The sequence below is a fragment of the Danio aesculapii genome, chromosome 14 (assembly GCF_903798145.1).
Source record: "Danio aesculapii chromosome 14, fDanAes4.1, whole genome shotgun sequence".
NCBI lineage: Eukaryota > Metazoa > Chordata > Actinopteri > Cypriniformes > Danionidae > Danio > Danio aesculapii.
The window spans coordinates 10,310,375-10,334,656 of NC_079448.1; the positions used below are offsets into that span (position 1 = coordinate 10,310,375).

At 36.3% G+C, this 24,282-nt stretch overlaps 1 protein-coding gene across 1 annotated transcript in view; it reads left to right on the top strand.

The window, feature by feature from the left end:
- The first annotated feature begins 393 nt into the window (after positions 1 to 393).
- The window catches only part of nxf1a (nuclear RNA export factor 1a), a 33,565-nt gene continuing 9,676 nt past the window's right edge, over positions 394 to 24,282 (top strand). The window contains exons 1-13 of the mRNA XM_056472627.1: positions 394 to 460; positions 1,335 to 1,391; positions 2,767 to 2,962; positions 5,487 to 5,610; positions 10,434 to 10,517; positions 12,054 to 12,158; positions 12,302 to 12,382; positions 12,468 to 12,537; positions 12,665 to 12,753; positions 14,983 to 15,090; positions 15,273 to 15,382; positions 20,274 to 20,310; positions 23,640 to 23,708. Of these exons, the coding sequence (XP_056328602.1) occupies positions 394 to 460; positions 1,335 to 1,391; positions 2,767 to 2,962; positions 5,487 to 5,610; positions 10,434 to 10,517; positions 12,054 to 12,158; positions 12,302 to 12,382; positions 12,468 to 12,537; positions 12,665 to 12,753; positions 14,983 to 15,090; positions 15,273 to 15,382; positions 20,274 to 20,310; positions 23,640 to 23,708 (1,197 nt within the window). The remainder of the gene's footprint in view (positions 461 to 1,334; positions 1,392 to 2,766; positions 2,963 to 5,486; positions 5,611 to 10,433; positions 10,518 to 12,053; positions 12,159 to 12,301; positions 12,383 to 12,467; positions 12,538 to 12,664; positions 12,754 to 14,982; positions 15,091 to 15,272; positions 15,383 to 20,273; positions 20,311 to 23,639; positions 23,709 to 24,282) is intronic.

Consider the following 24,282-nt stretch of genomic DNA (forward strand, 5'->3'; position numbering starts at 1 on the left):
ATATTTGGGTTCCATGACATAAAAAATTTAAGACCCTTGACAAATTCTTGAAGGTGTGCTTTCGACATGAATAATCAGCAATTCAGCATCCACCCAGTTTGTTTTGGTTTACACTAGCAGCGTGCTAAAACACTAAAAACATATTGCAACCTAGCAAATGCCAATGTACAACTCATATTTTCTTAATAAAATAAAATAATAAATATATATATAATGGAACTACCTGATATTAATTGTGGCAACGTGCAAAACGGTATTTGTGGTTTTACCGTTTTCGACGCACTGACATATTTTGGTTGTACGGTGTAGCACGACGGATTTTCCGCTGCACGTGCAACAGAGCGGGTGCACGTGGTGTGATCGCGCGCAATTCATGAAATTAACCGGAGCACAATGAGTCGTTACCGGGAGTGGTACCCCAATCTGTCTGTGATAACGCGGGTTTGCTCCAGTTCCTCAGGTACCAAAATTAACTCGATTTGTGACTTTATGGTGTAGTGTTTGCTGAACCCGAACTAAAATGGCACACTCTGCTGAATTATGGTGGAATGATTGACAGGTTGTAATTACCGTCAGCTGCTCACATTTTCATTAACGTTAGATCAATTTTTAGTACTAACAAATCTTTAGCAAAAGCATAATCATACCTCTCCTCTATATGGGTAGAATTAAAAGTTGTTTAAAATGTACAAATGTAACGTATTTGTCATAAATTACAGATTTTAATGCTAGAATAGCACGTGTTTATGGGCATGCAGCTTTTCAATTTTACACTAATGTTACCGTGCATCGAAAATGAAAAACAAAAATACTTAAATGTTTTTCAGATTTTAAGCAACAGATATATGACGAGGTCAGAAATGAAAAACACTTTGAGTACATTTATTTACTTTAAAGTGGTACTGTTACTAATATTTCACTGTAAATTTACTTTACAGCTTGAAAAATATATATATTTCGAGTCTTCACTTTTCACATCTTGTCAGTATGCTAACGTTAATATTGAATTGTTAACGTGCAAGGTAATATTATTAAAACACGAATTTGTATGTATTTATAAATTTAATTGCGTTAAACAGATTATATGTAACATTACTGTTAAATGTTTTCACTTTTGTCACAAAGTCATTTTGGGAAATGTAGTTTTCAATTTAAACGTGATGACGTCTGTCCGATGCTTTTTTCGTGGATATTGTTATTCACTTCAGTATGTTGATGTTCTTTGCTCATTCGTGGTTGAGGCGGCTCGACCACACAGGTAATTCTGTCACAAAATAACAGCTACAACAATATTTTACACTGATGTTGGAATTTTTTGTCCCATTTTGCCTTAGATTCGAGTGGTTCTACTGTAGTGAGAGAGGTGTGGCGTGCTGACGGCTCTTTCACAGGTAAAACTTCATTTTATCTATGTTAATTTCATTCATTCATTTTCTATTTGGCTTAGTCCCTTTATTAATCTGGGGTCGCCACAGCGAAATAAACCGCCCCATGTTGAATTGTCTATTTAGAAGTTTAATCCTTATGTAATTTACTCTTGAGGATGTTCATCCGCTGATTTTGAGTCTTAATTTGGCCATAACTTTTTCTGTGTTTCTGCTAGCAGAATGATTTTGGTGGCAAATGATATTTATTCATTCATTCATTTTCTTTTCGGCTTAGTCCCTTTATTAATCAGGGGTAGCCAGAGCGGAATGAACCACCACTTATCCAGTATATGTTTTACGCAGCAGATGCCCTTCTAGCTGCAAACCATCACTGGGAAACATCCTAACACACTCATTCACACACATACACTACGGAAAATTTTGTTTACCCAATTCACCTATACCACCCGGAGGAAACACCATGACCCCCAACAAATCTTGTTTGGACACATATTTTGAGAAATTGCTTTGAAATTCTTAAAGAACTCAATCATACACACTTGGCAAATTTACTACCCATATGTTGTGTTCGGGATGAAAACATCCACTAAATTACTAAATTCTTTGAAAATTACAGGTTTTTAACTCTTTAATTGCCAAATTCATAAATGATGTCACTGATTTGGTGAAAAACACACAATTATGTATATTCAATATAAAAAGTAATTGTGGACTGGATTTGTTTAACATTTTATCAAAGTCTTTGACGTGAAACAACATTGTCTTTGATTGTTTATGATTGATTTTAACATTTTTCTCCCTAATGTACTGTTTGGCTGTTTTTGACCCATTGACTTCCATTATAACCACATTTTTTTATTACAAAACCATGACACCATGTAATCATTCATTTTTGATTGTTGGTGGTTTTCCCTGTTGGGAAGAGGTAAAATTAGTAATTTTTACTGTTGATCATCAGTTGGCACCATTAACCCTTTAGATAGGCCTGTGCAAAAAAAAGCTTAGTTTCTTAACATTACAAAAAATTTGTAATGATGACAAAAAATACTAATTTGTGGATCTCCTTACTTCCGGGTTCAGATATTCTGCCGTTGTGGCTGGTGTATTCTGGGAAATTTTCTTACCCCTTGGTTTCGAGTGTGGTCCTGAAAAATCTCTCTTTCGAGGGCTATCTACCCCTTCCCCTTAGCGCTACGCCTTTACGTGAACGCGCAAAACAAGGGGTAAAGGGAAGGGCTAAGGGGTAGAATTGGGATTGGGCCTAAGATTTTATGTCTGACAACTGGCATGTTTTAAACAGTGAAGTGATAAACACATTTAACAAGCAATGACAATCTGACAGTCAATGAAATGCTGATAGTTTTAATGTTTGTTTCAGGTCAAGATGGCCGCTTGGTGGGTGTTCGTCAAAGTTGGGGGTCCGTTAAAGCTAATCTACACAATGATCCAGCTCACTTGCTGCATTGTTCTGGAGCCCGAGGGCGGTGTGGGTCAGGACACCGCGGCAGGATGCAGAACAACAGTATGGATGTCTCTTTGATGAACGGTCAGTTTGGGACAGCCAAACAAAGATTGTAAGTGTTGTTGTGTTTGAGCTTCATCAGTAAGGATTACATCAGTGACTACGTTTACATGGACTTCAGTAATCTAATTATTTGCCTTAATTCATCGAATAAGACAATAATGTGATTAAGGTGTTTACATGAGTTGCTTTTTGAATGTTTCTTTCATGATCCCATTTTACATGTTGTAGCACATTTTGTCACTAGTCAATGCTAGTTTCCTCCAGCGTTTCATGCAACAGTTCGTGTTCGTGATGGCACCATATGTGATTTTGGCCGTTTTGTTTTTAATTTTCTTGACAAGTTCATCTGCTCTTAATTTCTCACACTATGCGTGCAAACAGAAGACAGTGGATGCAAATTCTCAAGCAACAGGCCACCTCTGCCATTTTATTTACCAACTTTTCATTAATGCCCCCACGACAAAGTCACTTCAAAGTCAAGGCGCTTCATAATGTCCATTTCTTCCAGAATTCCCAGCATGGTCAGTTTCCTGCTCACACCAAAATGTGCTCTGTTGCTTGAAGCCATTCTTATTTGTTTGTCTGCACAATATTGGAAAAATTGGATATTGCGATATTTAATTTTTCTGTGATAAATATTGTGATATACAGTTTTTTAAGATAGTTTGAATAGCACTGTTTGATGGATTCTGGGGAATCTTAACAGTATCAAGGTACAGAAACTGAATAATCAATGTAAATAAAAAGGCTTTCTTTGCTTTGTCTCGTTTCTAGTACAAATATCAAAAAATTCTTAAAGCAAGTAAAAACGTTTGCTGTTTTCACCTTCAGAATAAAAAAATAAAAAATGAAGAGTTTTTCCTTAGCAAGCAAAATATTTGCCAATAGGGTAAGCAAAATCTTATTTTCACTTTAAAATGTAGACATTTGAACTAGAACCAAGACAAAAATTCGAAGTAATATATTTTTCTTTTGCATAAATAGTATAAATTACAGTAATTAAATACAATTCTGTAGCTTCTGGTCAATTATAATTCAGACTTTCTACATTGCATTTCTTGCGATGTGACTAATGCGGATGCGCATATTGCAATATCATTGCTGAAACAGTATATTGTGAAGCCCTAGTGCGTCTTGTCACAAAATATAGCAAAAAGTACTACAAAACGGTAATAATTTGATTAGGGTGTTTACATGTCTGTACTACACTTCAATAATGCAACTAAAATAGACTTCACATGTCTTAATTCGATTTCTGTCTAGTTTGATTATGACTTCAGTCAGATTAATGTCAAAAAATCACTGTTTACATTTGGGGTGTGAACCTACACTGGTCTCACGGTTCGATTAGGTTACGATTATCATGCCATCGATATCAATTCAATATCTCTGTGCATTGACGATGCTTTCCATACATACAGTAATTATATATTTTTCTACAACACAAGAAAATTTTTTTATTAAAATCTATAAATTTATTAATATTTTTATATTATTTGTAAAACAATTTTCGCTACATGTGAAGAACGTCACATCACCTTCCCCATTTGTCGCAAATTATGTGACATCACCCAGATGGAGCTTGGCCAGACGCGCCCAGGCCTGAATCAATCAGGTGGATATCTGCTCATATTAAAACCGTAAGTCCTGATTAACTTTTTAATACCTTTTAATTTCCTCATAATTTAATTTATCAACTTTTAATACTTTTTAAGACCCCGCGGACATCTTATTGAGTTTTTACGAGGTCCTAAATATTGTTTAAGCGTTGTCCAAAGTGTTTGGCTCCAAAAAAAGCATAAATATATTTATTTTCCTCCTAATGTTAACAATGGCATGCTCGAAGTGCTTGAAGCTCCTCCATCTGGGTGATGTCACGTCATTTGCGACAAATTCGGGAAGGTGATGTGACGCTCTCCACATGTCGCGAAACCATAGAGCAAATCAGATGGCAAAATCAAAATGGGAAAGAATAAGTTTATCCATTCCTAGTTTGAAAAAGACAAGTTTAAACAGTGGCTGAAGCCTGTCGCTGAAAACGACCATGTAATTTATTATTTCTAGCTTTGTTTTTTCTGAGCTTATCTCAGTTCTGTTGCATAGTTGTGCTCCATTGATTTATTTAACTACGACTGTTTAATAACAACTGTTTATTAAGTTAAAGGTTTAATACTGATTAGAACTTGAAGTGACGATGAGGTCCTAAAATATTTTGAGAAGGTCTTTAAAAAGTCTTAAAAAGGTATTGAAATTTCCTTTATGATTCCTGCAAATACCCTGATTTACTTGCCCTTGCCTCCTTTGCCATAGTATTCTACCGCAACATAGTGCATAGGAGATCAATGATGTTAGTTCGTAAAAACCAGTTATGATTATTACTGAACCAATATCGAATTGTCCGCATCTGCATCACGGTGTAGCGAAGAAACAATTAATTTTGACGCCCCTAGTTTACATGGCAGACTCTTAATGAAAGCTTATTAAAATCGGAATATTGGTGTCCATGTAAATGTGCTCAATGCAAGGAATGTTTGTGTATATAATTCCTAAACCATGTTATGCGTTTCCTGTAGTATTCCATATGGACGTCCCAGTTGGAGAGGAGAAGGGCAGGTGGAGATGATTGGAGAGGGAAGCACACAACGATTCAGAGCAGAAGATGAAAAGAAAGGAAGAAAACAATGGTTCAAAATGACAGTAAGAGTTACTTTAAAAGAACAGTTCACCCAGTAAATGGTAGTGTGTCATTGCCATTGTGAACATTTAAAAATTAGAGTATTATGGGGCGTTCACACCAGACACGATTTGCGAGAATAAATTGCGCTGAGCGTAAATAGACACCAGGGGCCTCATGTATCAACGCTGCGTACACACAAAAACTTTGCGTACGCCAGATTTCACGCTCGCGTTTGGTTTTAGTAACAATGAAATTAACGTGAGAATGTGCGTTGGTCCACGCTAATTTCATGTCTGGCATGTATATTTCTTATGTGTGTTTGTTTTTTTTCATTGGCGACTCCTAGAGGCAATTGTGTTAAATTGCACACTACAAAGTGTCTTTGAGCTGTGTTATGGCAGCTGTATGGGACGGGATCATCCGCATGTCTAGCAGGTATACAAGGTTTCCATACCATGCAGTTTACCAGCCAAATATTAAAGCGCAATTTGCAGCGATCGTCGGTTTTCCCAATGTAATCGGAGCGATCCTTTGCACGCACATTGCTATAAAGGCGCCATCTGAAGATGAATTTGCATATGAGAATCGGAAACATTTACATTCAATAAATGTGCAAATAATATGTGATGCTCAAATGCGCTTAACAAATATTGTAGCAAGGTAGCCTTGGTCAACCCATGATTAATTCATCCTCACAAACAGCATGGTTGGGATGAGTCTCCAAGGTGGCAGGCACTCTGTCAGTTGTAGAGCGAGCGACTGGGCAGCTGAAATGCCGGTGGCACTGCCTTGATAAGAGTGGAGGGGTGCTGCTATACCGCCCTAACAACGTGTTCCTCTAATACATCTGTGTCTCCCACAGACACAGATACTACTCCAGACAATAAATTGTCGCCCACAATTGAGGCAACTCTCTCCTCAAAGGGTGTTAGTTCAGCATCCCCTGTTCCCCTGCCTGTTCGGTCCACACCTTGACGGTGCGCCGATGTTCTCCTCTTAACCTGCACCTTTACATCGGACCATTTCTTTTTTAATTTGTTTACAGTGCGATGTTCAGACCCCACTGTGTTAACCGCGTCAGCTAAACTCTCCCACTTTATTTTTTTCTTTTGTTATTAATTCCGGAGGACAAACTTGCAAATAACATGGTTTAACTCCGGTCTACCTCCGATAGGAGCACCTCCAATTCACATTCTGCGAAGTTTCTCTTCTTGCTTGCTTTTGCCATTTCTTTTTGTTTGGTTTTGCCAAAGTAGATTCATTACCATATTTATTAGGGGGAGGAGGCAGGGAGGGATTTTGCACTCGTGCACGTGCGCTCAGTATCACGTTATTTCAGATGTACAAAGAGAATATGCGTGGGATTCCGTGTACGCACTGTTTCATACATCTGAATTTTTTACTTCAGATGTATTGTGTATTTGTGCGTACGCAATGTTTTAGTATGAATTCAACGCAAGTCTTTGTACATGAGTTTACTCGCTTCATTTGCATGCCAAATTCGCAAAGTAGCGAATGTGTTAATGTGCTTTAGAAAGGCTGAAAAGCAGCATAGATTCGTTTGGCGCCATATCTAAGTCGACTAGATCCTTTAAGATATGCACCCAGCTCAGGGAGTTCATCAACTCCTCCATAAACTATACCTGGATGATGGAGGCTTTCAGCGGTTCTTTCGACTGAGCCAAGCCCAGTTTGATGAACTGTTGTCCGGTGTCCGCAGGAGGATTTTCCCCCGGGACACCAACACCAGGCACTACCTCATAATCACTCCCCTAGAAGAACAAGCACTTGTTGGTTAAGGCGGAGCAAATATCCGCTGAAGTTCAGATTTTCCAACTCTGTTCGCACATTAAACCTTCAAAAACATTTCATGCAGACTCATTTGTGCGAATTACGCTGCAAAATCTCTATTTGCATCTTTGCATTGACTTAACATGTAAATCACCCATGCTTGACGCTTCATCCGCGTCTGGTGTGAACGCAGCATTAAGCTCCACAATGTATTTTTATACATTTGCATAATAATAAATTCTGATATTAATTACTCACCCTCATGTCATTCCAAACTCCTGAGGTCTCCTGAGATTTATATTTGACCGAATATCCATCAGTTGACACGTTAAATCTTGACCCCGTATTGAATTAGCAGTCATGACACACAGAGAGGGAGCAAGAGAGACATGTCTATTAATTATTGCACGCATTTGTCAGTAAAGCTCTGTAATCAGCAGTAAATTTCCAGCATGACCGTTCAGATGGAGCAGTGTGTTGTAGGGTTGGGCGATGTCAACTAATCTGGCATTATACGACGTCTAGTGTGAAACCTCACAATGGACGATGGCATCGTCATCATAGGCATCGGTGAATTAATTATTCATGAGTAATTAATTCATAACGAATTAATTATTTGTAGCCTACCGTTTTAACTACCTGACCCGCATGGTCTTTGTTCTACCCATAACCAAATCATTAATAAATAATTACACACAAATTACCACCTGTCTATCACATTTTTCCGCCGGACATGAATAGGCAGAGTGAGCTGTGTTGTTATAATGGCGTCGACAAACTTGGTTAGTAAAAAAAGGTGCACAGCAGATGTGGGGGCACACTCTATACTGACACTGAGGAGAAGAAACTGTTTAATAAAGTCTTTTTTGTCGGCACCAATAGCCTAGTGGTTAGTGCGTCGACTTATAGCAACGATGTGCTCGTGGTGACCCCAGTTCGATTCCTGGCTCGAGGTGCTTTACCGATCCTTCCTTATCTCCTTCCCACACTTTCCTGTCTGTACATTAGCTGAAGTTTAGCTGAAGCAAAAACTATTTGTTTATAGGAAACTTAGGACAAATTTGTCTTTTTCTGTTTCAGAAACTTATCTTCATGCCATAATGTTATCCATCGTGTCATACTGTTTACCTGTTTGGTCACTCACAATCAATGATATCTTGGAGCCAATAGCTAGACTGTATAATAGGGCCTATAAGATCCACAATAGACTTTCTGGATGGACACATCATTGTTTTGCGCTATCATTCTCTAATGCTTTATCATTTCAAAATTACTTTATGAACATAGGGACTAAACTCTACTATCAAACTTTAAAAATACTACCTCAGCAGCCCTTTGTGCTTTGGAAGCAAAACCTAATACAAGGACTAATCGTTCCAAATGGATGTTTGCCATGACCGGCTTTTAAAAACTGTTATGAACGGAGATCTTTATTTTTATGTATTCACAAAAGCCCAGAATGAGATCGCACAACATTTAAAAACAATACCAACACTGAGACTTTTTACAAAATGCCATGCTCTTCATCTGATGGTCAACTATCGCTGTAGCCACTGAGATTGTAGCCTGTCTCTCTTCATGTTGAATGTTTGGTGATTGTTTGTGTTGTTCTCATGTGTTGATGGATAAGATATTAAGGGTGTCTGTATGTTTCTATGCTCTGCAGAGCAGAAACCTGCTGAAAAACAGCATTTATGCTGAACCAGGCCGGTTATCTTTTAATCTTTTCCTGTTTAAAAATTAAAATAAATAAATAAAAATACATCTCTACTGTCCTATGAATATAGGTAAAAACCTCTAAAAAGTTATTATTATTTAATAAAGTCGACAGGCAGCGCAGTAGGTAGTGCTGTCACCTCACAGCAAGAAGGTCGCTGATTTGAGCCTCAACATTTTTGTGTGGAGTTTCTGTGTGCATGTTCTTTCAGTGTTTGCGTGGGTTTCCTTTGGGTGCTCTTGTTTCCTCCACAAATCCAAAGATGTGCTGTAGGTGAATTGGGAAGGCTAAATTGTCCATAGTGTATGTGTGTGAATGAGTGTGTATGGATGTTTCCCAATTCTGGGTTGCAGCTGGAAGGGCATGCGTAAAACATGTGCTGGATAAATTGGCGGTTCATTCTGCTGTGGTGACCCCGGATTAATAAAGGGACTAACCGAAAAGAAAATGAATGAATGAATAAAGTTGTTATTTTTGTTTAATGTGCACTCAAAAGTATTCTTGTAGTTTGATAATATTCCAATTGAAAAACTGAGGGCATGTAGTCCGTTTTGAGAATTTTGTTTGGATTTGGAGCTCAGATCAATATCTTAAGTTGTGTTTTGAAGACGAATGAAAGTCTCAGGGGTTTGGAACGACATGAGAGTGAGTCATTTTTGGGTGAACTAACACTTAAACATGTTAATATGCTTTGTTTTCAAAGATTCAGATACGCAACATAAATTTTCTAAATGCTATAAATGTTTTTGGAGTGCGCTAAGAAGTGAGCACAACAGTCAGTTTGAAGATCTTTAAAACTCAACTGCATAAAAATATCTTTGAGAGCAAATTACATAAGATGTGAGGAAGACTCAAAGCTTTCAGAATCATTCAAAGTGGATAGTGAGGTGTTCAAGAGGAATAGGGCATAGGGGGATAACTAGGAATAGAACACAGCCAGGAACTCTGCTTCTAACTACAGGTCCAATTTCCCACAATTTGAGAGTTTGTTTATTGGAATAATGGAATTGGGAAAATTATTCACACCCCTGGCAATTTCTGACTTAATTTTTTTTATTCAAATGTAAGGTGAGAAAAAAAAAAATCTCATTGAAAATGATTGTTGTATCTTTCGGGAGAAGGCTGTGACATTTCCGGTTTAAAAAAAAAAAAAAAAAAAACTAACTTGCTGGTTGAATAAAACTAACTTTAAGTCAGAATTTGGCAGGGGTATGAATAATTTCAGGCTTGACTATATATAATTATGAACGATGGTTTTGGGAAACACACCCCTGGTCTGGATGATCCTGATTACTGTGTTGTTTATATTCTGAATTTCTTGCTTTTGTTTGACAGATCCCACATGGAAAAAAGTATGATAAGAGATGGCTGCTAACGTCTCTACAGAACCTCTGTCCCATTGCATTTACTCCACTACACGTAAGTCTATGTTCTGTTCTGCTTGATTATGCTCTATTATATAAAGGATAGTGCACCCAAAAAATTACATTTCTGTAATCATTACTCTCCCTTGTGTGGTTTTAAACCTTTATGAGTTTCTTTTTTCTGTTGAACGCAAATATGTTGGCACTTATCAACCTCAATGGTAGGGAAAAATGCTGTAGTCAATGCTGAAAGCCAATGGGTGCCAGCCACCAGCAATTTTCATAATACCATCTATTCAGCAGAAAGAGAAACTCAAATAGGTTTTGAACAGGTAAAGGATGAGCAAATTTCATTTTCTCTCTTTAGTTGGTCTAGGACTGACGCTTGAACTTAGTTGAGCTGTTTAAATCTGTTTTTAAATAACTATTTGCAGGGTTCCCACGTTTCTTGAAAGTGCTTAAATTTCAGAAACATGAATTCAAGGCCTGAAAAGTACTTAAAAATTGTTTTTTGTGTGCTTGAATTTCTAGTTTATGGGGTTATTTCAACAATTGCACTGTGCTGTTTTTAAAAACTGAATGAAAAAACTAAGAAATTCTTAATTTAAAAATCGAACATTTAAATCATATACATGAACTGTCAAATAATGCTGTAATCAATACTTCAGGACTTGATTTGAATATTACCAGTATTTAATTACACTAATTGTATTAAAGTTCTTTAAACATGACTTTATATTGGTTTTTCAAAACGATCAGCATTTTTTTGAAAATGACACATTGAAAACATCATCATCATTATGACAGTTTAATGTAAACATTAAGTGTAAGTGAAATGTTAAGGACTTTGAGGGAGCTATATATATGCTGGAGGTGTGAATTGCAAAGGTGATTTAAAATATTAGTGATTTTGAATTTGGTGTCCATGAAAGAGTGGGAACCCTGTTTATGATGCTTTGTAATGTTTTAGCCACCTTGCCGCCGCAACAGACTCAACTATGGAGCTTAAAATATGCTGAAACAATATGAATTTGAATTGAATTATTAACTATTTTAATTTAATTAAACAAGATATTTTATGCTATTAAAAATAGTTTTGAATTAGAATTTCTTAAACTTGAACTTGAATATTGAACGTCTGAAACATGATTTTTATGTTTGATTTATAATTTAAAGCATATGTTGTTGTGGTCATGTATTTATTAATTCATTTGAATCAAATAAAAGCAGTATAATCTTCTGTTTTACCTATGCTATAGCATGCGTTTGCATTTTTACATTTTTAGGGGGGAACTCAAAGATATTTAACTTTTTTTTTTTTTTTTTTCAGTAATGGTTTTTGAATGTGGTTTTGGGACTTATATTGTTTGCCATTGTTACATTTTGATGACAATAGTAAAATAAATAAATAAATAAATACCTTTAACTTGTGAGCATAAATATATATTTGAATTGTGTAACCGTAAACGTGTGATTTTTTTTTTTTTTTTTTTTTTTTTTTTTTTTAATGTAGTAGTTTTTAGATTGTATGTAAAGTTTTAATTCACATGTCACATTGTAATTTATATCCTTGTATGTTTTTTTATGGTAGTACACCACAGAAGGAGATAAAGTTCATTTCTATCTGGAGGACACTGCCACTGCCAGTGCTCTGAGCAAACTCTCACGCAGAATCCTGGATAGCGATGGGCAACGAGTACTGTTCAGTTTCATTTGTCATTCATTCATTTTTCTTCAGCATAGTCCCTGAATTATCAGATGTCTAACACATTTTCTTGTTTTGTTAACTCTCTAGCTAGTTTGTAAATGTGTCCTGTACTGATGTGTCTTGTTCTCTAGGTGGTTGTGCTTATGAACAGTTGTTATTTTCCCCCTTTCCTCAAAAGTGAGCTGAGACTAGAAGATCTGGAGCTTTTAAAGGTTTGATCTACAGTTGCTTATTGCAGCAGTGACACTTGTGGCCTACAGGGGGCAGCTGTCTCACTTAATCTTCACCTTTCCACAGCTTTGCCTGTCCAAGCGCTTCGATGATTCCCAGAAGTCTCTTGACCTGACCAGCATTCGCACCGATCCAGGTAAAACAGTGCTAAATATATGAGTACACGCAACCTGATGCTGCACTAATTACCAAAAAAAATTACCCAAATCAATATTCGAAGGCTTTTCAAAATCATTTTTTCTTTACTTGTCTCTGTTCTCCAGAATTGGTTTGTCACAATGTTGACATAATCTTAAATCGAAAAAACTGCATGCAAGCTGTGATCAAAATCATACAGGAGAATATCCCGGAGGTAAGAATTGGACTTTTTTTATGCTCCTTTTTACAAAATGTAAAATAAGTGTCTGATGTAAATGTGACGTTTCGGCTCAAAACACCACACAAACAATGTTTTAGAACTCTTTGAAACTGCCCCTTTTAGGCTTTGATTCTAAATGTGCCTTTTTGCTGACTGTGACTTTAAACTCAAATGAGATTGTGCTTTTATAAAAGAGGGTGGAGCTTCAAATGCCTGTGTGTCAGCATGGTGGCAGATTCAAAAACAAGACTGACGTCCTATGTTAATGAGGGAGAGATCTTCACTAATGGGCCAATTAGGAGTTTGATGCATTGCTCAGGAGCAACCTCAGCTGGGTATCAAAGATGGAGAGAGTGCAGTTCATTCACTCTCTCCATCTTCAATTCCTACCGGAACCAGGAATTGAACCTGAAACCTTTCAATTGCAAGTCCAACTCCCCAACCATTGGGCCACATATTCGGAACATGTGAGAAAAGGAGCTAAAAACATTGTTCAAACATTCCATGTGACTTCAGTGTATCTGTAATCATTCGAAGCTGCAAGAACAGTTTTGTGCACCAAAAAACTTGTGTTCGCCAATGTTTTCACTTCCTCGTCAGGTTGCAGAGTGCATGCTTAATATGATATGTTATCGGGACCTGATGCAGCTGAAGTGAGGACATACAGTAGGCAAACAAATTGGTTTATACAGTTTTTTTGTTGTTGTTTTGGCACACAAAAATGTTCCACTTGAAGCTTCGTAAGATTACAGTTAAACCTCTGAAGTCCCATGGAAGGTTTTGACTATCTTTAGTTCCTTTTCTTGGGGCTGTTCTTTGTACGCTGATTACTTGTATGTTGATCTTTTCGTTCTTCAAAACTCATCGGAGAGTTGTCATGGCAAGTAAAAAAAATTTAATAAAACTTATGCAATCTGCACTCCGTAAAAAAGTGCAAAGACATGGGGTGGTTCTCCCTGAGGGGTTCAAAGAGAACATTTATTAATATGGACTTTTTAGATACAAATGCATACTATTTAAAGGTACCAGCTTTAGTAGAATTTGTGTATGATAATAGACATGCACAATACTGGACTTTTTTTGTTTATTATTTTTTATTTTAAGGTATAATCATTTATGCAGTCATGCACATGATTTGACAGCTAATATGATGGTGATTTTATGCTTTGCAAAAGTTGCAAACACCTTTACCAATATCAAAATGCTTTTTTGATGCAAAATTAATTTGTTAAACATGATTAAGAAACATGAACAATGTTGGTACCAATAGCCTAGTGGTTAAGTGCGCCGACATATAGCACCATGGTGCTCACGGTGACCCGAGTTCAATTCCCGGCTCGAGGTCCTATGCCGACCCTTTCCCTCTCTCTGCTCCTAATACTTTCCTATCTGTCCTCCACTATCCTATCCTAATAAAAGGTAAAAAAAAACTAAACATTTTTTTTAAAAAAAGAAAGAAAAGAAACATGAACGATGAATAGGCTACTATAATAAAAAAATCTGCTCTAAATGTAAAACTAATTAAATTGTTAAATACTCTCAACACATGAAAGTGCATATCATATTTAACAAACAGTTTACTGATGATATCATATTTAACAAACAGTTTAAAGATGATGTCATTACGCTGCTTTGTCAACAGCCAATCATTGCATTGCTGATCATGATTTCGAGGATTGATAGATCTGTCCTTCACAACACATGCAGCGATCTCAAATCTGATTCGTGAACTTGTTTGAAGAACCAAATTAGCCAGAGATCAGTTATCAGGATTAAAAGATGCAGGATCTGCCAAATTATCTTAGATCATTTAAGCGAGGTATGAAGAACGGACACCTAGACTATGTTCATCTCACAACCTTTGCTGTCTATGGAGAATGAGAGAGCCTTCAAATTTTAACTAAAATATCCTAATGTGTCTTCCAAAGATGAATTAATGGATGACTAAATAATGACAGAATTACATTTTTGGGTCAACTAATGCTTGAAAATGATTTGCTGAGGTTGCTATGATACAGGTAAAAAACATTTAAAATAAACAAAATGTTTATGAATATTTGACAATTTAATGAGTAGCTTTAATCAACTTGTAAATCCACCGCAGTTGCATCACAAACTCCCAGTTGTACATTGTACCTAGTTTGGAAAAGCCAGTTTGGAAAAAATAAATGAGTAGTGTGAAAAAACATCTCTGTTCCTCTCTTTTTCTTTGATTCTTCTCAGTTGTTGTCCTTGAACCTGAGCAAAAACAAACTGTACAAGTTAGATGGCCTTACCGAATTGGTGGACAAAGCCCCAAATCTGCAGTCGCTGAACCTGTCTAATAATGAGGTGAGCTACATGCCAGCAGATGCCCTTATTACTGTGCTGTTTATATTGTTAGAAACATTTGTTCTGCACAATTTTAGCAAATTTAGTTCCTACAGTTGTCTTTACTTGACCAGAGCTCCACAGAATTGTCTGTATTGTGTAATCTCTGTAGTGTTGTGTTGTCTTTCTCTTTGTGTTGGCAGCTCAAGTCAGATTGTGAGCTGGAAAAGGTGAGGGGCTTCAGGCTAGTGGAGCTGTGTTTGGATGGGAACCCTCTGTGTGACCACTTCAAAGATCAAACCAGATACATCAGGTCAGTGGCAAATACGCTGAAAACAATCACAGTTTTTCCTCATAAGACTCTAGACTTGTTGGGTAAAATAAAAATGAAAGTAAATATAGGTTACCTTTACTATACTCTAAAACAATGTATCTAAAAACGAAGAAGTATTTCTGTCTATTTATTGTTTTCAAAACAATACGCATTTACACATATCCATGAAAATGGCCAAAAACTCTTCTCAAGATCCCAAGCCAGTATTTGGTGAGAACCTGTTAGAAAAAAGTACCTGTCAGCAGCTCGACCCTGGTGTGTGTCAGTGTTCATTTTGACAACAAATTTTGATTAGTCTTAGTCTTTTGACTGAAATTCCATTTTAGTTTTAGTCTAGTTTTTATTAACTAAATTTCATAAGACTTTAGATGACTTGATCTACTCTACATTTAGTTGACTAAAATATATTTGGTTTTGTTTAGGTGTAATTAAATTGAAATATTGTATAAAATATAAATAAAGTATTGTATATTTCATTATAGTTTAATCAGACAGTCACACCTCTGAAAGATGATGTAATTGCAGCATGCATCTACTGATGGACCAGTTACTTTTTCAAATGTGCATGTTTTATTGGTCATTTGCAGTTTGTGTAAAATGCACTTCTGCTTTTAATTGTAATGTGAAGTAAATCCACACTTTGCTGATGAAGCTTTAGAAAACACTTGAGCAGCAACATTACCACCTACTCTGCTATCGTTGTGTATGTTTGTTGCTCTTGCCTTTAATCTCCCCTGAACGCATAGTATGTTTGCATATTGTTACGATTAAATAAGATGTCTATGGAAAAACGCAACATTTAGAAAGTAATATTAATGCTGCATAAAGTGGGTGGATAGAAATAAACAAGGAGATTTAAGTTTAATTAAGAGTAAATCTAATATTTATTTTCTATGAACCCAAGACCCCTATTTGCTTAGTAAGGAAAATAAAAATGTGAAAAAGAACCCAAAATCTTCTGCGTATCCGATGCCACTAAATACACTACCTAAATATTTATTCGTTCATTTTCATCTGCTTTTCCGGGGCTGGGTTGCGGGGGCAGCAGTCTCAGGAGAGAACCTCAGACTTCCCTGTAGCCAGACACTTCCTCCTCCGGGAGAATCTCGAGGTGTTCCTAGGCCAGCCAAGAGATATAGTCCATCCAGCGTGTGCTGGGTCTTCCTAGGTAGGCGTCCAGGAGGCATCCGAAAGAGATGCCAGAGGCACCTTCTTTCAATGTGGAGGAGCAGTGGCTCTACTCAAGAGTTCGTCTTGGATGACAGAGCTCCTAGCCCTATCTATAAGGGTGCACCCTGCCACCCTGCAAAGGAAACTACCTAAATATAATAAATACAAATAAGCGCTTACCCACTTAGCAAGTGCTTGCTTTTAAACATTCAGTTAACTAAATGTATGTTGCTCGACCTGGTGACCTATTTCTTTTACTACTAATAGGAATTAGAAACTCTTAAACCATGTTGAAATTTCAGACTATTTGAGAGTTAGATAACACCAGAAAAAAATATACAAATTACTAAATGAACAGAAGCGTACACACAGCACAAGCTCACACACAGCACTGAACAGCAGGGCATGCTGGTAAACTGTAAAGTTCGCAGAACGGTATCGACGATTTAATCAGCAAGGACCTGAGACGCAGAAAACAGCAGAACAGTATATGAAATGGTAGAGAACAAGATCGAAGGGAGAGAGACAAAAATATAAACAGCAGCCCAGGGAATGTAACACAAGTTATTGTTTTCAAAGAAAACTCGTTTTCAGCTCTTTAACGGGACACTGCAACTGCGGTGTTTTCATAAACTTCCACTTTTAAGTTCCAAAAGTGAGCAGGTCAAACTTATAAGATGTTTACTGGTTTTGGCTAAAAACATTGTCTTGTAATCGGTTTCTAAAATATCTCACAGATTTTGCTTTGAAGAAACTGGCTTCAAATGGCCTTAAGAAACTAGAATGTAGTGTGTATGTGTGACAGAAAGCAACACCTTTTGTTACATTTAAGAAGTAAATGCCTAAAGTGGAATAAAATAACATTCATTTAGGTCTGTTTTATTGGTTCATCACAATTGAAAAAGCAGTGGGAGCTAGTGTTTGCTACACTAGCTAGCTAGACATTTCTGAAAACTGTGTTATATCAGCAACCACAAATGTCCAGGGGATTTAAACCAGTTTAGAGGCAATTCAATTAGAGCTGTCATTCCCAACATGTATCTGGAGAACAGCAGAAACATTGTTCAACATCAGTTTGTTTTCAGAAGGGGTTTCAGTCCAAAACGGACCAAAATTAGCCATGGTTTTATTCCTTTACTGAAATTGTTCATTAAGATGTACAGTGTATATATATATGCATTAAAAATGTAAAAAAACACATTCTGAAAATTAACACATTTCTGATTTAGGACAAAAATCATCACCATTGTCTATTAAAAACAACAGTAATTTAAACTGCTTCAAAAGCTGATTAACGCTCTGTATTGTGATGATGACGATGATGAGCCAGCACTTGAAGCATTATCAGATTATGAGACCGGTTTATGTCCATGTGGACAGTCAGTACACGCGTTAAGATGACTCTGTTGTGATGCTGCTAAGAGAAGATTCTCTTTATTTCTGCTTCTTTCTAAACTTACTCATGGCTAAATTAAGCTTTCTGGTGTACATTGGCTATTCCTTTAAAGGGGTGGTCCAGAGTGTATTTTTTAAGGCTTGGTTACGTTTATAAGAATCACAGCAATGTGTGCGCATGCTTTACTTGTAGAAATTAGATTATTTTTTCATATATCTTACTTTGATTATATACTGCCACTCAGCTAACATGAAACGACTGTCATATTTCCTAGTTCCTCCGAAATGCCTGCCCTCAAGAGGCTCTGATTGAGCAGCTAATATAATGTGCTGTGATTTGCGGATTGGCTTCACGTAACCCGGAAGCATCACGCCTTTACTACCACATGCATTTTGCCTCTGCTGTGTAAATACTGTCAGTCAGAGTAACTGTTAACTGCATCAGTTTTAGCCGCATTTTAAACTTTAGTTGATGTGTAATGTGGTTCTGTGAACATAAATAACATCTCTGAATGTATTACGCTCAAAGTTCAATGCAAAGGGAGGCATTGGCTTTTACAGAGTTAGCTTAGTAAAGCCTACAGCAAACGAAGTTTGGGGACTACGAAAAAATACATCCATGTTAATGAAGTCATAAACCCTTCAGGTTACATGCATACACCATGTACATACACCCCACACAGCGAAGGGGCGTGGCCAGAGGTGCTGTAATGTTATAGCAGAGAAAGCTAAAAATGCTGTCTAAACGCTGCTATTACCACAGAGCTTGTCCTGTTTCTGTATTTGGGCTTCCAAAGGACACGACACAAAGAGAGAAGTGCTTATAATTTAATTATGTTCCAGAGAATTATAAAAAAGATATAGCTAGCATTTGATAAAGGATAGCTTCCAGAATCTCTCCCAGTTCAGTGCTGGATTCAGCTAAAAACTCCTCAGAAGGAGCAGCTCCAACCATAATAGACGAAGCTGTGGATTATGAGCCACAACCTGTAAGTGTTTTTATTTGTTCAAATTGATCAATTACATGCATAGTTTCTAGCGTTAACTGTATGTTGTAGCAAGGACGTAAACAAGGATGTAAACAACGGGAAATGCTGTTTGGCACCGCTAACAATTTAGCTACAAATTCATATTTTTCTGTCAAACCCCTGTAAACACTCAGTCTTCACCAGCGCTGCAGTGTCTCCATGCTGCTACATTCCCTGCGTTCTACATCAAAAAACGAACTCACAAAAGATATGAGAACATTTTATATTACTTACACATGCTTATTCTGAATATATGTGAAAGACACTTGTCAGGTGTTATTTTAGAGAGCAGGCGTGAGGTTCAGCTGTGTCCTTTTCATTTTCTCTGATTCGGGCACAAACTGATACGGCTAATAGTTACACTGACTGACAGTATTTACACAGCGGAGGCAAAGCGTGTGCTAGTAGACCCATGAGGCTTCCTGGTGATGTGGAGTTGATCTGCAGATTTGCTTTGCATCCCATAAACACAACCAAGCCTTACAAATACACTGTGGGCCACCCTTTTCACATGGACATGAATTTTGTTAACTAATATAACAAAGATTTATAAATGCTTTAGCCGTTCAATAGTATATTATTTGTTAATGGTATATAATACGATTTATTTATTATAAAATATGCAGTTGAACTCAGAATTATTAGCCCCCCCTTTATTTTTTTTTATATATTTTTAAATATTTCCCTGATAATGTTTAACAGAGCAAGGAAATTTTCACAGTGTGTCTGATAATATTTTTTCTTCTGGAGAAAGTCTTATTTGTTTTATTTCAGCTAGAATAAAAGCAGTTGTTAATTTTTTAAACACCAATTTAAGGTCAATATTATTATCCCCTTTAAGCTTTTTTTTCTACAGAACAAACCATTGTTATACAATAACTTGCCTAATTACCCTAACCTGCCTAGTTAAACTAATTAACCTAGTTAAGCCTTTAAATGTCACTTTAAGCTGTATAGAAGTGTCTTGAAAAATATCTAGTAAAAAATTATTTACTGTCATCATGACAAAGATATAATAAATCAGTTATCAGAGATTTTGATGTTTTAATGTCTAATATATGAATTGAAGTATCAATATGAAGTATCAACACTAGTTTAAACTATTTATCTGTGCTGATTATGGCACAATATTAAGACTATTTCATGACTCATGTACAACATGCACAAGTTTAATCACATGGGAGTGAACACACTTGTCATTGTACTGATTTTCTGATGTATTAATCATGTCCATCTCCCTCTTCCTCTTGTGTATTTTGTCTTCTGTTCTGTGCCAGTGCTGTTCAGAAGCGTTTTCCCAGGCTTCTCAGACTGGTGAGTTTATTTTTATTTCTCAGTAATGTTTTGAGTTGACAGGACTCGATGTACAAAAAAAGTTATTAGCGCTTGTCAAATATGAAGTTAGTCAATCATTAATCAGTCGAGGACAGCAAGACTTATTTTAATCCAGCTGCCAGAACACACTGGTACTAGTATCTATTATTTAAGTACTAGTATCTAATAAATAGGTACTAGTATCTATTAACTAAATACTAGAATCTAATTAATAAGTACTACTATTTAATGATTCTCTACTACTACATAAAAAATTTAGTAATCCCAACTGAAATACATGCTAGTCAAAACTGAATAGTTGACATCTCAATGACAGATCCCATAAAAATTTATTTGTTACTAGTAACAACAGAATAGTTACTAGTCACTATTAAAATAAGTGCTAATATCTAATAAATAAGAACTAGTATCTATTTAATAGGTACTAGCTTCTAATGAATAAGTTTTAGTATCTAATACATAAGTACTAGTATCTATTTAATAAGCACTAGTATCTAATGAATGAGTACTAGTATCTAATAAAAATAACTAGTGTCTAATGAGTAAGCATTAGTATATTTAAAAAAAGCACTAGTATCTAACAAATAAGCACTAGTATCTAATGAATAAGCACTAGTATCTAACAAATAAGCACTAGTATCTAACAAATAAGCACTAGTATCTAATGAATAAGCACTAGTATCTAACAAATAAGCACTGGTATCTAATGAATAAGCAGTATTATCTAACAAATAAGCACTAGTATCTAATAAATAAGCAGTAGTATCTAATGAATAAGCGATAATATCTAATGAATAAGTTGTAGTATCTAATAAAAACAACTAGTGTCTAATGAGTAAACACTAGTTAGTATATTTTAAAAAAGCACTAGTATCTAACGAATAGGCACTAGTATCTAACAAATAAGCACTAGTATCTAATGAATAAGTAGTAGTATCTAATAAAAATAACTAGTATCTAATGAGTGACCAGGAAGCATTATGCCTTTACTACCACATGCATTTTGCCTCTGCTGTGTAAATACTGTCAGTTAGAGTAACTGTTAGCTGCATCAGTTTGAGCCGCATTTTAAACTTTAGTTGATGTGTAATGTGGTTCTGTGAACATAAATAACATCTCTGAATGTATTACGCTCAAAGTTCAATGCAAAGGGAGGCATTGGCTTTTACAGAGTTAGCTTAGTAAAGCCTACAGCGAACGAAGTTTGGGGACTACAAAAAAAAAAAATCCATGTTAATGAAGTCATAAACCCTTCAGGTTACATGCATACACCATGTACATACACCCCACACAGCGAAGGGGCGTGGCCAGAGGTGCTGTAATGTTATATCAGAGAAAGCTAAAAATGCTGTCTAAACGCTGCTATTACCACAGAGCTTGTCCTGTTTTTGTAATTGGGCTTTCAAAGGACACGACACAGAGAGAAGTGCTTATAATTTAATTATGTTCCAGAGAATTATAAAAAAGATATAGCTAGCGTTTGACAAAGGACAGCTTCCAGAATCTCTCCCAGTTCAGTGCTGGATTCAGCTAAAAACTCCTCAGAAGGAGCAGCTCCAACCATAATAGACGAAGCTGTGGATTGTGAGCCACAACCTGTAAGTGTATTTATTTGTTAAAATTTATCCACTACATGCATAGTTTCTAGCGTTAACTGTATGTTGTTGCAAGGACGTAAACAAGGATGTAAACAACGGGAAATGCTGTTTGGCACCGCTAACAATTTAGCTACAAGTTCATATTTTTCTGTCAAACCCCTGTAAACACTCAGTCTTCACCAGCGCTGCAGTGTCTCTAATAAGCACTAGTATCTAACAAATAAGCACTAGTATCTAATAAATAAGCAGTAGTATCTAATGAATAAGCGATAATATCTAATGAATAAGTAGTAGTATCTCATAAAAACAACTAGTGTCTAATGAGTAAACACTAGTATATTTTAAAAAAGCACTAGTATCTAACGAATAGGCACTAGTATCTAACAAATAAGCACTAGTATCTAATGAATAAGTAGTAGTATCTAATAAAAATAACTAGTATCTAATGAGTAAGCACTAGTATATTTTAAAAAAGCACTAGTATCTAACGAATAGGCACTAGTATCTAACAAATAAGCACTAGTATCTAACAAATAAGCACTAGTATCTAATGGATAAGTAATAGTATCTAATAAAAATAACTAGTGTCTAATGAGTAAGCACTAGTATCTAATGAATAAGTACTAGTAACATCAAAATAGATACTAGTATGTGTTATAAATTGAATGCCAAAACGGCTTTCCATAGCTGTTAGCTATGTTTCCATCCAAAGATACAAATTAGGGCGAGGACACACCGAGCTTCATCTTTCAGTTAGTTTGGTGTGTTCCACATGTTGTCTCTCATCGGGTCAACATTGTAGCTACTTGCCCTGATTCAGTGAGTAGAATTATGATTGGTTATTCAGCAATGAATCAGAGCGTGAGTGTGAGGTTCTGAAGTGACTTAGCAAGTAAACAATCCAAGCCAAGAAGGATCACAAAGAGGCTGACTGTAATTTCACATTTCTCAAATATTGGCTAACAATATGGGTTTATTAGATTGTCATACATATTTACACGAGTGAATCCATCCATGGTGAATGGCAACTACTGTGATAATGCCACGCTTTGTCTGTCCACGTCAGACGTAAATATGGCAAAGAACATTTACGAATAAAGCTCCATCCAATTGATCCATCCTTCCAACTTGCATGTCTGCACTGCCAAAGAGCATCTTGCATCTTCTAAATCGTCACTTCCTGATTAACTGGCACCAAATATCAAAAAGAAAAATGCAATTTGCTGTGGTAGGAGAAGCCACTGTTGGCCTTTTTTCTTATATAACAAATTACTTGCGCCTTAGAAAATGAATGAATGGAGATGTGGGACTTTTGGAGGTTTAAGATGTTCTTTGGGAGCGCAGACACTTAACGTTCTGGGAGATAACAATACCGAACCAATTTGATAACAGACTTTGGCTGAAGGATATTAGAATGGCCAAAACAACATTTCAGATGTTTTCCAATGTGGTTGTTCCAATGGTTTGTCCATCAGGCACATTTTTATCGCATGATCTGTTAAAACAAAATCACATGATCTTTTTGATGCACATACTGGAATTTGTTCTATTGATGTGTTTCCATTGTATGTTTATTTATGCAACTCTTACATCTCTTAAGCATTTTACATGATATTCCAAAATGTGCGTACAAATAGGAGGATGGCAACATACTGTAGCTAATGTGTGAATAATGTAAATAAATCAGTCATAATGCTGTTGTTTTCATAGGACGGCCATGTTCTTTCACTTCCAATCTGTTTTGACGTAGAAACAAGCTCAAACATCCCTCTTTGCAAGGTAACGAATAAAGTATATTATATTGGCATGGGGCCTGCACCATGAACATACTCTATACACTACCTGGCAAAAGTCTTGTAGCCTATCCAAGTTTTTGAGACAACAAATAATAACTTGACTTCTAGTTGATCATTTGGAATCAGAAGTGGCTTATATGAAAGGGAAAGGCCTCTAGATTACTCTTATTTTCATTCATTCATTTTCCTTCGGCTGAGGATCTGGTTTATCAGAGGTTGGCACAGCAGAATAAACAAGCAACTTATTCAGCATATGTTTTACGCAGCTAATGCCCTTTCAGCTGCAACCCAGTACTGGGAAACAACCATACACTCTCACAGTCACATACACTCGCACAATACGACCAATTTAGTTTATTCAATTCACCTATAACACATGTCTTTGGACTGTGGGGGAAACTGGAGCAACCGGAGGAAACCAACGCGAACACGGGGAGAACATGCAAACTCCACACAGAAATGCCAACTGACCCAGCTGGGACACTTGCTGACCTTTTTGCTGTGAGGCATACGCCTATTTTAACAATAAAATATGATCATACCTTGATTTTTAATTA